Genomic DNA, 13442 nt, shown 5'->3' with positions numbered 1-13442 from the left:
AATATTCCCGCATTCACTAATTTTCGTACGTGTTTTAAAATTATTTTTTCGATGTTAACAGGTAGAACCCGTGTCTGTGAACCGCCGACCGACTGTGCCACCACCTCAGCCGCCAATGGTGAAACCGGTAAGTCGAAAAGTCTATTTAACGACGTTTGATCGTACATTACTTTGGATGTGACGTAAAAGTGGTTCGATATTGCTCAATTTTATAATATATATTATTTGATAATACCGTTTACTAAGAAATATTATTTCGGTTCTTATAAAATGAGTGACGATGTTATTCAATTCGTCCTAAACGAGCAAGATAAATAAATTGTCTTCGGTTAATTACGCTCGTCCTAGAAATAAATGTCTGAATCGTAAAATATTTTCTGTTATAGTTTTTCATTGGCCTATCTGTACGTTAAATGAATAAAGGTATTACATGAATAGATGAATGATGTTTCAAAGAAATGTTCAATAGTATTTATTACATGACATTATATAATGAATTAGTAATTATTCTTAAAATTCGGTATCTTGAAGCGTTGTTTGTTAATATATACGTTTTATTCGTTATGTAGGCGTTGAATTAATAAAAAAAAAAACTAACAAACTAAAATAATATACTTCTAGTAATTTAGTAGTTGAAGTATGTAATACACGTGTTTTACTCGCCCGGTACTATTTTATCTAAAAATATATCTTCTAGACTATATGTTTTTTTTTTTTTTTAATTTGTATTTCCAATATTTAGCAAAAAGTAAGATCAGTGTCTCGAGATCATAGCGTAGAAAACGGTCTTTCACGGCAATCTGCTTTAAACGACAGATACTTCGAGAAGACTAGTCGATCCAGAAGTCTCGACAATTTAATAACTCCGGTGAGTAATGCAAGCGATTTATTATAATATTATGTTATATGTAAATGTAACGTTTTAAAATATTGCAATATATTCACTGTAGGTACCACAAATCGCTATTGCTCCGAAAAAACTAGATTCATTGGGCTTATCGCATAGCAAGCTCAACGAGCGATACATGTCAATGGAGCGTATACAAGAAACTGAAAAAGACACCGATAGCGAAGACGATAACGATGACGACGATGACGATGACGATGATGATGACGACATCGCCAAATCTGTCGATGACGATAATTTAGAGTCTGTTAGCCAAAGGGGCGAAACGAGAAACTATAATGGGTAATTTTATTGATAGGTTATTAGTGTTTAGTACAATCTGTTTGCGTTTATTAAAATTAGTTTTTATTTTTCATAAAAATTTTACAGTGCATCATCAGATGTGATGTCCCATAGTCAAATCGATTTTGACTATCCAGATATTAATGCTAGAAGTGAAGACGACAAAGGTTCATACATGAAGGGCCATCCCAGGTAAAAAAAGACACCTCGTAATAGTGTAATGTGTAATTTTTTAAACGCATGTACTTATTGCAATCGAATTAATAATTCTAAAATAGTAAACTAGCAAACGTGTTTATATATATAATCTAAATTTATCATAAAAATACTTCTATTATTGACAAAATAACAAAATAACTGTTATTTTTCACAGATTCATAAAATCACAGTATGCGGGTAAACGCGGTTCACATTCTATTAAATCACAAATGGATAACAAACATTCTGACAAGTCTGAAGCGAGAAGCTGCGCCATGTCTGATACAAGCGAAGCTCCATCTTTAGGTAACTATATAACATGACATGTATTATACTCATTAAAAATTTAATGTAAATATAAAATTAATTATTATTAATATGAGTTCACTACCGAGGTTTTAGTATAAAACAAAACGATACTTACGAATCACACTAAATTGTATTAATTCATAAATAGGAAAAAAACTAAATACCTTATTGACAATTGTTTTTGCAAGTCTTTAGTTTTCCTGAACAAACGAATCCAGTTATAATAGAAAAGTATTAAATTTTTTGACTAACAATATTCTCACAGTCATGTGAATATGCATGCGGGTATTTTGACCTTGCGTTTACATGTATGTGTCTGGAAATACATCATAGTGTTATTATTATTACAGTTGCATTAAAGAAGTGTATTTCTAAAGACGCGCTACAGCGGTGATCCAAGGCGATTTTTTAATATTTTAATGACACTAATTTACAGCCTTCAACTTTGTTTTTCCCTTCTCGCCGTAACTAAAATAATATAATATTACAAAACTATGTCGTTCTCTGTTTTGGATCAGCATCGCACGTTAGACGGGTACGTGTGCCGTCGCAGGCGTCGGATGTGGATCAATTCCTCGACGATCTGTTCAATCCAGTTCTGGACCAGCTGTCTGACGCCAGATCGCTAGCCGCGTCTATTAAAGGTTCATCGAAGAGCAAGTCTGTGGAGGACTGCGAATCTCTAGACTCTCGTGACTTTGCCAAGAGGATAAAGGGTGGCGGCCGTGAACGATCGATCGAAAGTAGTCGGGCGTTGAGGTCCAATGAGAGTCCGTTACAGGATGAAGACTTTGAACCGTCGTTAGACATCTCGATGTTCGCACGGACCGTTAAAGGCGGCGGTCGAGGCGTCGCTTCACAGCAACAGGTATTTATACTCGATTTAGTATGATATATTAACGTCTGAGAAAAATAACAGGGTGGGCGTTTTGCACTCAGTTTCGCGTATCGTTAACACGTTAAGACAGTGTCTCCATAGCCATAATATAGTACAGGGGAAATTGCTTCCCTAACATTTTATAATAATAGAAAATACATTGACTCCCCCCCTTTAAGTTCTTATTCGTTGAATAGTATAACACATTCTTTTTTTGTTTTTTTATTGTTATTCTTAAGCTTGAATTTTTCGTAATTCGTTGTATAATTACTAATTTATCAGTAAAAGAATTTCACATGTTCCTCTACCATATTATTTTTAGTCATAATAAGTTTAATATATTTATTACATTACTCCACCCCGTATATATATAAATAACGTTGTATTATAATATTGTGTTATTACGAGTGTGTCTTTATCGAAAACTGTAATATTACTTTTCTAAATATTTATCGTGTGCTTTTATATTTCCACAGAATGGTTCCGGACAGCCCGGAAACGCTTCGTTCGGCATGTCGCCACTCATCGGCTCGCCACCGGTGTTGCCCTCCATTCTTTCGCCACCATCGTTACTCATGCCCGCCATGAACTCACAGAGCATGTTTAACACTCCGAACGGCGGTTAGTTTGGCGCATTGTTTGCGTTCGGTTTTTTCTATTTCTAAATGTTAAAAACGACAACGCGATATACGCAAAACGATACCATTATTATTGTTATTATTATTATCATCATTAATGCGGTCGCACAAGACGAAAACAATGGCCTGAGAGAGTTCACATGTAGACGACGGATGCCGCGATGCGTACGCTCTAAATAAATTTCTCCTGCAGCTCCGTTTCCTGCTAGCCACGCACTGTCGACGTCATTCGACGGGTCGACGCGCAACGCCGTCAACGCGTCGCGTAAACAATAATAACTTATTATCGAATCCCGTACGTTACGACAATAATAATAACAATAATAATTATTATTGTAATATTTTGCGATTTTTTTTTCGTGTTCGCATCGATTGTTGCCCAATTTATTTTACGTTTCATTTTTACGCCCATTGTTTTATAATAATAATAATTACGATAATATGGGATTCGATTTTACCGCCGCAGGTCTCGGTGTACCGGCAAACACGTCCAACACCACCAGCAACGGATCGTCGGGAGACAGCATGCTCGCGTATCAAACAAACCTACATCAGGCGTTTTTGCAGTCCGCTATGGCGCAAAATATCCAAATTCAACAACAAATACTTGCACAGAACCAAGCCCTCCACCAGTTGCTTCAACAGCAACAATTATTGCCACCGGTATGTGTTACATCAGACTAAGAGTCGTACTCGACGATTCAATTTTTATCATAAAATTATAGCAGTAATATGTTGATACTTATATTACGATTATAATTTAAATAATGGAAAATAAATAACGTTATGTATTTACTCGTCGGTCATTTTTAAAGTATGCAATAATCAAATTTTCCACAATGATAAAAATCTTATAATAGAACCGCTAGAATACAGTTATCAGTATTCTATATTGTGGATTATAAATTTAAACATGACATACAATATATTGATGATAAAACTGTTATAAATCCCGAAAAAACATTAAATGATCATTTGTAATAGTTTTAAATATACACCATAATATTATATTATTATATGTATATTATATTACTTTTAAAAGCGTACATTAAAAATTATTGTATAGCGCCAAATAAAACCTGATTAATAATTTCAAAACAGTAATGCCGTTGACTGTTGTTTCAATTTTTAGCTTCCACTGAACACAAAAAGACTAGAAGTAATTAACGTTGAAAATTTGCATACGAATAGTACAATGTTTTTATTTATATTATTGTCTTGAATAGTTGTAATAATATTTAATGACATAATCAAGTGATTTTAATGGCATGCATTGTATGTAAACAGAATAGTAACAATGCATCTTATTATTTATTTAAGTATTATAGTTGAAAATTAACGAAATATATTAATTTTTATCCACTTATATTGTAGGTTGGAACTGAAAATACATCAGGCGTCTGGAACAATTCACCTCCTAAACATAAGTCTACCCCCACAAATAAGTCTCAAGTGAATACTCAATTATTTAAAGACTTTAAACTACTTATGTTATATTTGAATATGGTACAATGTTTACTAAATACATTTTAGGGACTTCGTGCAGGATCACCACATTCAACGTTTACAAATGTTTTAAGTGAGTTAAAGAGCAGAAAATCATCAATGGATTCTAACATTGGAAAGGTAATAATTTTTATACTTATAAAATTATTGTTTTTTTTTTATATATATTGGCATATTATATATTATTATATGAGACTATAATTTGTATATATTTGCATTATATAGAGTTCTGTACCTCCACCACCTCCTATGCCACCGCCACCAGACTTATGCGATCCTAGCGAGGTTAGGCCATTTATGGATCCGTATGGCCGAGCAAAAACTGTACGCATTGGCAAATGGAGATGGCCGCCACCAAGTGATGGCACTAGCAATGGTGTGCCAGGTGAAATCAACGGGTTTCCGTCACATCAAAGTTTTTTACAGTTTAAAATGTCCAAACAACAACAAAACCAAAGACACAAGCAATCACAAGTAAATTTAAATCATAATAACTTTATAGGATTTAATTTTGAATAAATATTTTTTTTTTTTATTAATATTTTAAAAACTATTTTTTATTATTTTTAACGAATTTTCTTACTTGTTAAAGTATAAAATATATTTGACGCAAAAAAAATAAAAATAAAATATATCAATAGTTATTCCTTCAAATTACCAGTGAGTCGGAAATATCGATCTAAATTTATTCACTAAACATGTTATATCAAATTATGTACTTAGGACTCGAGTCAAGATGGAGATATGAACGGAGTCGAATGGGAAGAGTACGAAATACAACAATCCGAAGCAATGAAACAACCGTCACCCAAAGACCAAACAGAAGTCCACAAATCGTCGTATAAATCGTTGGAAGTTGGTGCGTTAAGACCTAGTCCGGGGAGCGTAGGAAAACTAAGGATCAGCAACGAAATGAAACACAAGCTTGAAATGGTGACAGCCAATCACAGTCTACGATCTACGACCAGCAAACCCAGACCGCAAGCCATGAACAATATGCCAACGCCTATACCAACGGCCGGGAAATTAGACACTGACAGACGACTACTTTTGCAGCAGCAACTAGGTAATAAGACTTGTTTAAATATTAAAATGTTCCCTGCGCGTGATAAAAGGCTGTCCTACACGAAAGGAATAAATGCATAAATTCTGATCCTCGTACTTTTTATTTATAGAATTGCTACCTCGCGTTCAAAACTAAATATTTGAAAATATAATAATGTTTTGTTCTTTTGTCTAATGTAAATATTATTTTAGCAGGGAGATGGGGTAGTGTGGACAGTGTTGATTCTCAGAGCGTGGTCAAAGAAGACGCTTCAGACGTGCAACCAAATAACGTGATACGCAATCAAGTTGAACGCATCGAAAGCTCCGGTTGGCGGTTGCCACCACCGCCTATCACCCCATCTAGATCCAACAGTTTTTATAATCAAAACATGTGAGTCACGTTCGATAATAATTATAATATAATATAATAAAGTGGTGATAATTGATCATTATTACATTTCAACTGTTTAAGCGTATACCTATAATATGATTAAGTTGTAATTTAATCACTATAACTATTTTTGTTAGGAAAAAGAGTAGTACCGGTCCTCCGGCTCCCATACAGCCCGTGACGCGTGAATACGACCAGAACAATATGTTCCGGAATGCAGTTCCGAACAACTACACTGCCGAACCACAGCACGAGATCGAAAAAGGCCCAGAGTTCAACGGTCGTCCCGAAACGAGAATACAATCGCCTATACAAAATGAAGACGGACAATCCACGAAGCTGCTGCAAACGCCAGCCAACTCTTATTTTACTTACAACCGCGTACCGTGGAAATTAAATATCCGGAAGGAAGTGAGTAACACCATCCACCATACGTGGTATGAGTTGGAATCAGAGTGAAACGATTTTGTTTTCTATTGTTTTCGTTAGGTTTTTACCCCCAAAGAATCGATGTCTAGTCCGCTGGTGTTGCATTTGATATTCTGTCAAATAGTCGGCGACATGTTCAACAAATTCCATTCGGTACATGCCAGAATATCCGCCGATGAACGTGAAGAGATGTTAGACGTACGTATATACATATATATATATAAAAGATATATCTATTTGAAACGATTTGAAAATATTATTGTCAACTTTTTAAAATGGAAAGATTAGGGCTATTTAAAATTGCCTAGAAATAGTTGTCGTTATAACCGTTTAACAAAAATGTTTTAGTTATTGGATCGTTTTGGAGTGACAGCTAGCAACATGCAAACGGGTCATCACAAAGCCAGTACCAAACGTTCCATCGTTGAGCTGGCTCGTCAGTGGCCATTATATTTTTCACGCATATTTCCGGTTTCGGTATGTTAATATTATGTGTTATATTAATCATTATGACTCATAATTGTAGTCCAGTAAACGACGTTTTGATATTAAATATATTTTTTGTAATAATGTTGATGTAGTGTGGTTATCAGCACAGAGAAGTCGAATATTTAGCAATTGCACATGCGGGCCTTCATTTATTACGCAAAGAAGAAAACCAATATCAAATTATGCAAACACTAACGTGAGTTAAAACAGTTCGTGTTTAATTTTTAATAATCCCAATTTTTATGTAATATTAATTTTTAATATGTAATAGAATACTAAAAAATATAATGTAAACGTCAAATATTGTATTTCACCAGGTTTGAAGACATTGCCGATGTTTCAATGGGTAAAGCAGGAGGCTCTGTACAGCTCACTATAATGTCAGGTGAAACAATACCGTTCCATTCTAATAGATCCAGGCAAATACACTCAATGATAAGCTCATTTTGGAAGGATGCTGCTCCACTTGGTCGACTTCCTCGTCAAGTGGTAATAGAAATATAATATTTTTAGTTAATTTCTCCACAGCATGAGCATTTTTCTGTATTACTTTATTTTCTTCTCCTGTATTTTGTTTTTATTTTCATAAATTAAATATTGTACTTTTTATAATTTTAGGATGACAAGATCCGTGCGACAGAACACAAGGGTAAATAAATACAATTATACTTTATTGTGGTCATTATATAATAAACTAAAATATTTTATATAGTATAGATTATATTTTTATTATTATTTTTTAGGGTGGCAACAAACAAACACTAAGTATTCCAAGCCAACTTCACCGTATAAACAACATGAATCACCACCTCCTATCCACTTTGTACGAATAAATTATCCGTGTTATTTAAAAAAACAAAATTATTCTGATGATTTTCACTAATGTGTGCATTAAAATATTTTTAATTTATTTGCCTACAGGCTGCAGATGACGGTAAACATTCGTTACTTCAATTTGCCATGTATAATTTCAGACACAGTTCGGAGAAGTAATTTAAATTATTTATCAACTATTTTTTTCAACAAAAATATTGACTAATGTTTTTGTTTGATTTGTTTCTAGGTTTGACATGCTGAAATCCGCGAATGGTGAAATAAACGGTTCACTGAAAGTCATACAAAACTCCAAGATGAAGAATGACGATTGGACGTGGAAAGAACAACTGGAGATGGTAAAATATACAAACGTCCCTATATCCGAATCATTGTTAAAGTTAGACTCGGAATTAAATGCACTGGCCATCGAATGCTTCGAGTGCGTTATGAGGTATATGGGCGATTTGCCTACCACGCCCGAGTTCACGGAAGTCAAATGTGTTTACACCATTCTCATGGTATTATTTTGAATACCGTAGAGTATATAATTTAAAATTAATACTAAGTTGTACGCTTATATGTGTTTAGCATTGCCATAAATTTGAAAGTTTGAGAGACGAAGTCTACTGTCAGCTAATGAAGCAAACGACCAACAACAAGACGGAGACGTGTCAACGTGGTTGGCGTTTACTCAGCATAGTCGCAGCATACTTCACGTGCTCCGAGAACCTGAGACCTTTCTTGCTGAAGTATTTGGAAACGGCTGCTTACGACAAGAGGAGAGCTTTTCACGGTAATAATTCATAACCAAAAACGAATTTGATTATATTTCATCGTGTTTACATGTTAACGTATAAATATAAATAATATTGCGTCATTCGATTTCGGTTAACCGTAAAAAAGAAGGAAATTTTAATTAAGTTTTTATTTATCTACACTTTAAACTATTGTTAGAACATTAAGAATAATATTTGAAAGGGCTGTGGATAATATTTTTTTTTAAATTTTAAAGTATTTAAATTTATTTAGAAATTTTTATTTAATATTAACACATAAAATGTATTTTAAATTTTAACTCATTAACGGCTAACGTTATGTTTATGTTAAGCTTTACATATTATGTTGAGAGCAATCTGTGTGTGGTGTTAATACGTGATTTTATTTTTATTCAGGTACCGCGAATGTATGCCTGCAAAATTTGCGTAAAACGTTGAGGTACGGCGGCCGGAAGAACGTACCCAGCGTCGAGGAGGTGACCGCCGTGTCCGCTGGTCGCAATTCCAAGAGACAGATGTACCGGTTGCCGGGTGGCAGCGAAACCGTGGTCAATACAAAGTCCACAACCGTAGTAGCCGACGTTATTGCCGGCATGTGTTCGTTGATCAACGTCAACGACCCGTTGGAGATGGAGGAATTCTCGCTATACTGTATCGTCGAAGGTGACGCATTCACGATGCCATTGGCCGCGGACGAGTACATACTGGACGTGACTACTGAGCTACACAAAAACCAACAGGTAATTACCACGCATGAACCGCGAGCTATAGTCAAACAAAATCCATTTTTAACCGCGAAATGTTGTTGATGTCATTTAGGTGTTTTACTTGATATTCTGCCGGTCTGTTTGGTATTTCCCACTGCGGCTGGATAGTCAACTATACGTTCAAGTGCTATTCAACCAAATCGCACCCGACTACTTAGAAGGCCTACTGTTGGTTTTGCCTTTCGGTCAGTTACCCCAAGATTTATTGGTAAGTCTATATTATAATTAAAACATTTAATTTTATGTGTTATGTATAGTTTGTTTTTGCGTACCCGATTAACACAACATTTTGATTTTTTTTTTTTATAGTATGAAGTGTGTAGATTAGCTGCTCTGCTGCACCGAGCAGCTGATATGCTTCAACCACCGACGTTAAAAGAAACGAAATTCCTTTTGCCTAAACCAGCGCTCATGCAAAATGAAGTTAATCCTCAGCAGCTGGTACAAATGGTTCAAAACAATTGGCCGCAAATTGAAACCCTACACAGCGTGGAAGCTAAAGCTCAATTTTTAGGTAAGTCATCATTATTAATCAAATTCATGAGTGTTTGTCATGAAATCGCAAGTTTGTAAGCCTAAATCACTATACCATATATGATTTTACTGTTTTCTTAAAAATTTAAATCGCAATGCTTATGCAACATAAACTAAAATAATATCATATGATTTTAATAATTACATTTTTTTTTAAGTTTTAAGAACATTCATAAAATATTTTGGATTGAAATCGATACGTGTTTAAAATCAAAAAAAATGTAGTAAATTATTTGTAAATTAAAATTTTTAATTATGAGATGATTTACATAGTTTATTATAATTGTATTTTTCTTTGATCAAATTTATTTTGTGTGACAACATTAATGATCTGTAACTCAAAACACTTTTCCTGCCAAATTTAGTATAATTTATTTTAAATAAATGTATACTTAATTCAAAGTATACTATTATATTAACATATTATGTTGATATTATGATAAGAATAACTGCATAATTTTAGATATTTTTGTTATATTTTTAATAAGTATCTTGTTTTTTTTATTATTATTATTATTATTATTATTATTTTAGTACACGTAAACTCGTTCTCTGTAATAAACTACGTTAACAATAAAATATTTAAGTGAAATTACGTTTAGTTACGCGTATGTACTGTTCTGCTGCATATTAATGACCGCACCATACCTAATTTCTAACAAAGCCCACAGAATGCATTTTATGTGATTACACGATACTTAATTTTAGTTTTTTTTTTCAAGACTGCAGAAACTAATACGGCAAACTTATTATTTGTATACAAACCCATCTTGTATATCTATACTGCACTTTGTATACCTCAATTCATATTTTTGATTCTGTGTCTTTGAGAATTGGTTAAAATAAATAAGTTTAATATTAATTCTATTATTGTGTATATTGCGTGGTGAACGTTGGACATATTTATTTCCATGTTAATGTTGGCATACTTATCATCTTAATTTTGTTCTACTTATACTTAATAAAAACTTATAACTCAACTAAAATAAATAATATCAAAAAACATTGATTAGCATACGAATAAATCTGCTAAATTATAGTTTTTATTACACAGAAATCTTATTTATTATACAATATACATTATAAAATGCACTATTAACTTTAACTTTTAAATGTTGAAAACAATGATTTATTATAAATTACCAGTTTTAAAATAACTAACAATTTAAATGTAATGTACACGAAATAACAAGTTACCTATTTTCAGTTTTAAAAAATTACCCATAGATACGAATCTTTATGTAATATTGTATATGTTAAAGCTCCCTTCAACATCGTACGATTTTATTGTATGCACTTAAATGTTGTACATTCTTTAAAAGATAAATCGTAATGACAATTTTTAAACACTGTATGGTTTTGGTTAGACTGTAATGCTTTATTGTCTCAGCTGACACATCACCACAGTTAAAAGTTTTGAAGTCTACTATTAAATGTGAATTGTTTGTATTTATATATACAGTTGAAATATGAATAAATATACATTATATTTTAGGTACGCAAAAATATGCAAAATGAAAAATATGACACGATTTATTGACATAACTTCCTAAAATTAAAATTTGGATGTGCTGAAAAAACCCTACTTATTATTTATAACGTCTGTCATTCTAAAACTTAATGTCACAGTCTCCTTAAAAAAAAAAAAAAAAATGTTTTAACATAAGTGTGGGACGTTGCGAGTAGCTATTTAACTAAGTCAACTAAATTATACATATTTTTATTATTTAATAATAATATTTTACTGTGTACATTTTTGACAGAAATATTAAGCAAATGGCCACTGTTCGGATCCAGCTTCTTTGCGGTCAAACGCAGCGGAGATCAACAGATATTGGCTCTGAACAGAACCGGTGTCCATTTCCTTCACATTGTTACCCATGTGAGTAGATGGGCTCTGAATTGAATAAACGGACAAAATCTTTTATATCCAAATACATACAATGCCTGAAAATATAATTATTCGATGACGTTTACGTGTTTTTAGAAAACCTTATCAACAGTGCCATTTAGTGAAGTTATATCGACTAGGAAAGTGAGAGCTGGCGAAGGTGCCACTCTCTACTTAGAGCTCAAGTGTGGCAACCTGTTCCAGCAACGAGTGGCTAGACTACAAACTGACCAGGCCCACGAAATTGCTCGGCTCGTTAGACAATACATAACCATGCACCGACGTGAGTTTCTTTAATAATACATAAGTAATTAAAAATTCCTCTCCTAATAGTATCGTTTGACAATAACTTTTTGTGTTTCGCATCTTACACGCGAATATTAATACGTATTTATACGTTAATATATACCGTAGTCTTATCGAATACTAGCGCGTTTTGCTTATTTTTGAAGTATGTACTTTCTATTTTTTCTTCCACAAACGTTTTAAGTTTCGCTTGATTTTATTATAATGAGTATCGCACACCGTGTAACGACATAACATAAAATATGTAATAAAACGATAACCATTGACGGTCGGTAAAATTTTTGAATTAAAAACTAAAAAATAATTTCACTTTGATCAATATAATGAGTAATCTATGTAGGTAAATTAATATATCATAATATATTTAGCTTTTGCTTTAGATTTTAAATTAATAATCGTGTTTATACTTAAAATATTCTTAGTATTATTTTAATGTTTTTCGTATGTACATATATATTTATATATATGTATATATGTACATATATATGTCTTCGATTTATTTTTTATTACAATTGTTTTTTGATTAACTTTTAGTATAACCTCTATATTATGAACATAAAATCAATATTAATATGACTTGTATAAATAATAAATAATAACCCATCATCGACAGCGAATAAAATGAACGAAAAGATATCCTGTGAGACGAAAATACTGCATTATGTCGAATTTAATCCACCCGTAAAAACGAGTTCTTTAAAACATAGTTTTGATCGGAATATTTTTAAGCAACTAATAATATGTAGTATTACCAACATATTTAAACGTATTATTTTGTTTTTAGATAATGTCGGTGGTCATTGAGACAACAACAACACATTGACAAATGAAAAACATTTTTAAGTTGTGCTCAAACAAAATATAGTGTGGTAATATAGATTTTAATTCAAATCCGCATTATTCAATAAAAAAAACTCTTGTGCATAATATCATTGTTGATACTGCAAAAGAACAACGTACTTATTAATTTCAACAGAAATTTTTATGGTAAATTTTAAAAATAAACAGGCCAAATACAAAAGTTAAGACTAAATTATTATACTTATTGATACATTAATGATTACCTAGTTGTGTATTATTAAATAATCATAGAATTATTATTTAAATTTATTTATTATATTTTTTTTTTTTTTTGTTTCATAAAATAAATCAGTTTATATTAAATTACATAGAAGTTATATATACATATTTAATATAATATATGTTGTTTTAATTTTTTTACCATTTACAATAAAATTGAATAGTATATTATCATATTTTAATTTTACAGTGTCATATT

General features: G+C 32.3%; 1 protein-coding gene across 1 annotated transcript in view; it reads left to right on the top strand.

Annotated features, from left to right (window-relative positions):
• Positions 1–13225, top strand: part of LOC113550650 (unconventional myosin-XV) — a 52771-nt gene extending 39546 nt beyond the window's left edge. Inside the window, 29 exon segments of the mRNA XM_026952612.1 lie at positions 62–127; positions 743–868; positions 951–1189; positions 1277–1381; positions 1563–1693; positions 2215–2564; positions 3050–3194; positions 3678–3874; positions 4586–4663; positions 4745–4837; positions 4943–5191; positions 5441–5783; positions 5975–6155; positions 6293–6566; positions 6645–6782; positions 6933–7061; positions 7166–7269; positions 7391–7562; positions 7692–7722; positions 7817–7896; positions 7995–8062; positions 8137–8407; positions 8478–8682; positions 9062–9405; positions 9485–9640; positions 9742–9946; positions 11730–11848; positions 11954–12140; positions 12948–13225. Of these exon segments, the coding sequence (XP_026808413.1) occupies positions 62–127; positions 743–868; positions 951–1189; positions 1277–1381; positions 1563–1693; positions 2215–2564; positions 3050–3194; positions 3678–3874; positions 4586–4663; positions 4745–4837; positions 4943–5191; positions 5441–5783; positions 5975–6155; positions 6293–6566; positions 6645–6782; positions 6933–7061; positions 7166–7269; positions 7391–7562; positions 7692–7722; positions 7817–7896; positions 7995–8062; positions 8137–8407; positions 8478–8682; positions 9062–9405; positions 9485–9640; positions 9742–9946; positions 11730–11848; positions 11954–12140; positions 12948–12967 (4806 nt within the window). The 3' untranslated portion in view covers positions 12968–13225.
• Positions 13226–13442: the final 217 nt, after the last annotated feature.

Source organism: Rhopalosiphum maidis, chromosome 4 (genome assembly GCF_003676215.2).
Source record: "Rhopalosiphum maidis isolate BTI-1 chromosome 4, ASM367621v3, whole genome shotgun sequence".
In the NCBI taxonomy this organism is placed as follows: Eukaryota; Metazoa; Arthropoda; class Insecta; order Hemiptera; family Aphididae; genus Rhopalosiphum; species Rhopalosiphum maidis.
This window is presented reverse-complemented; position numbering and strand designations above follow the sequence as displayed.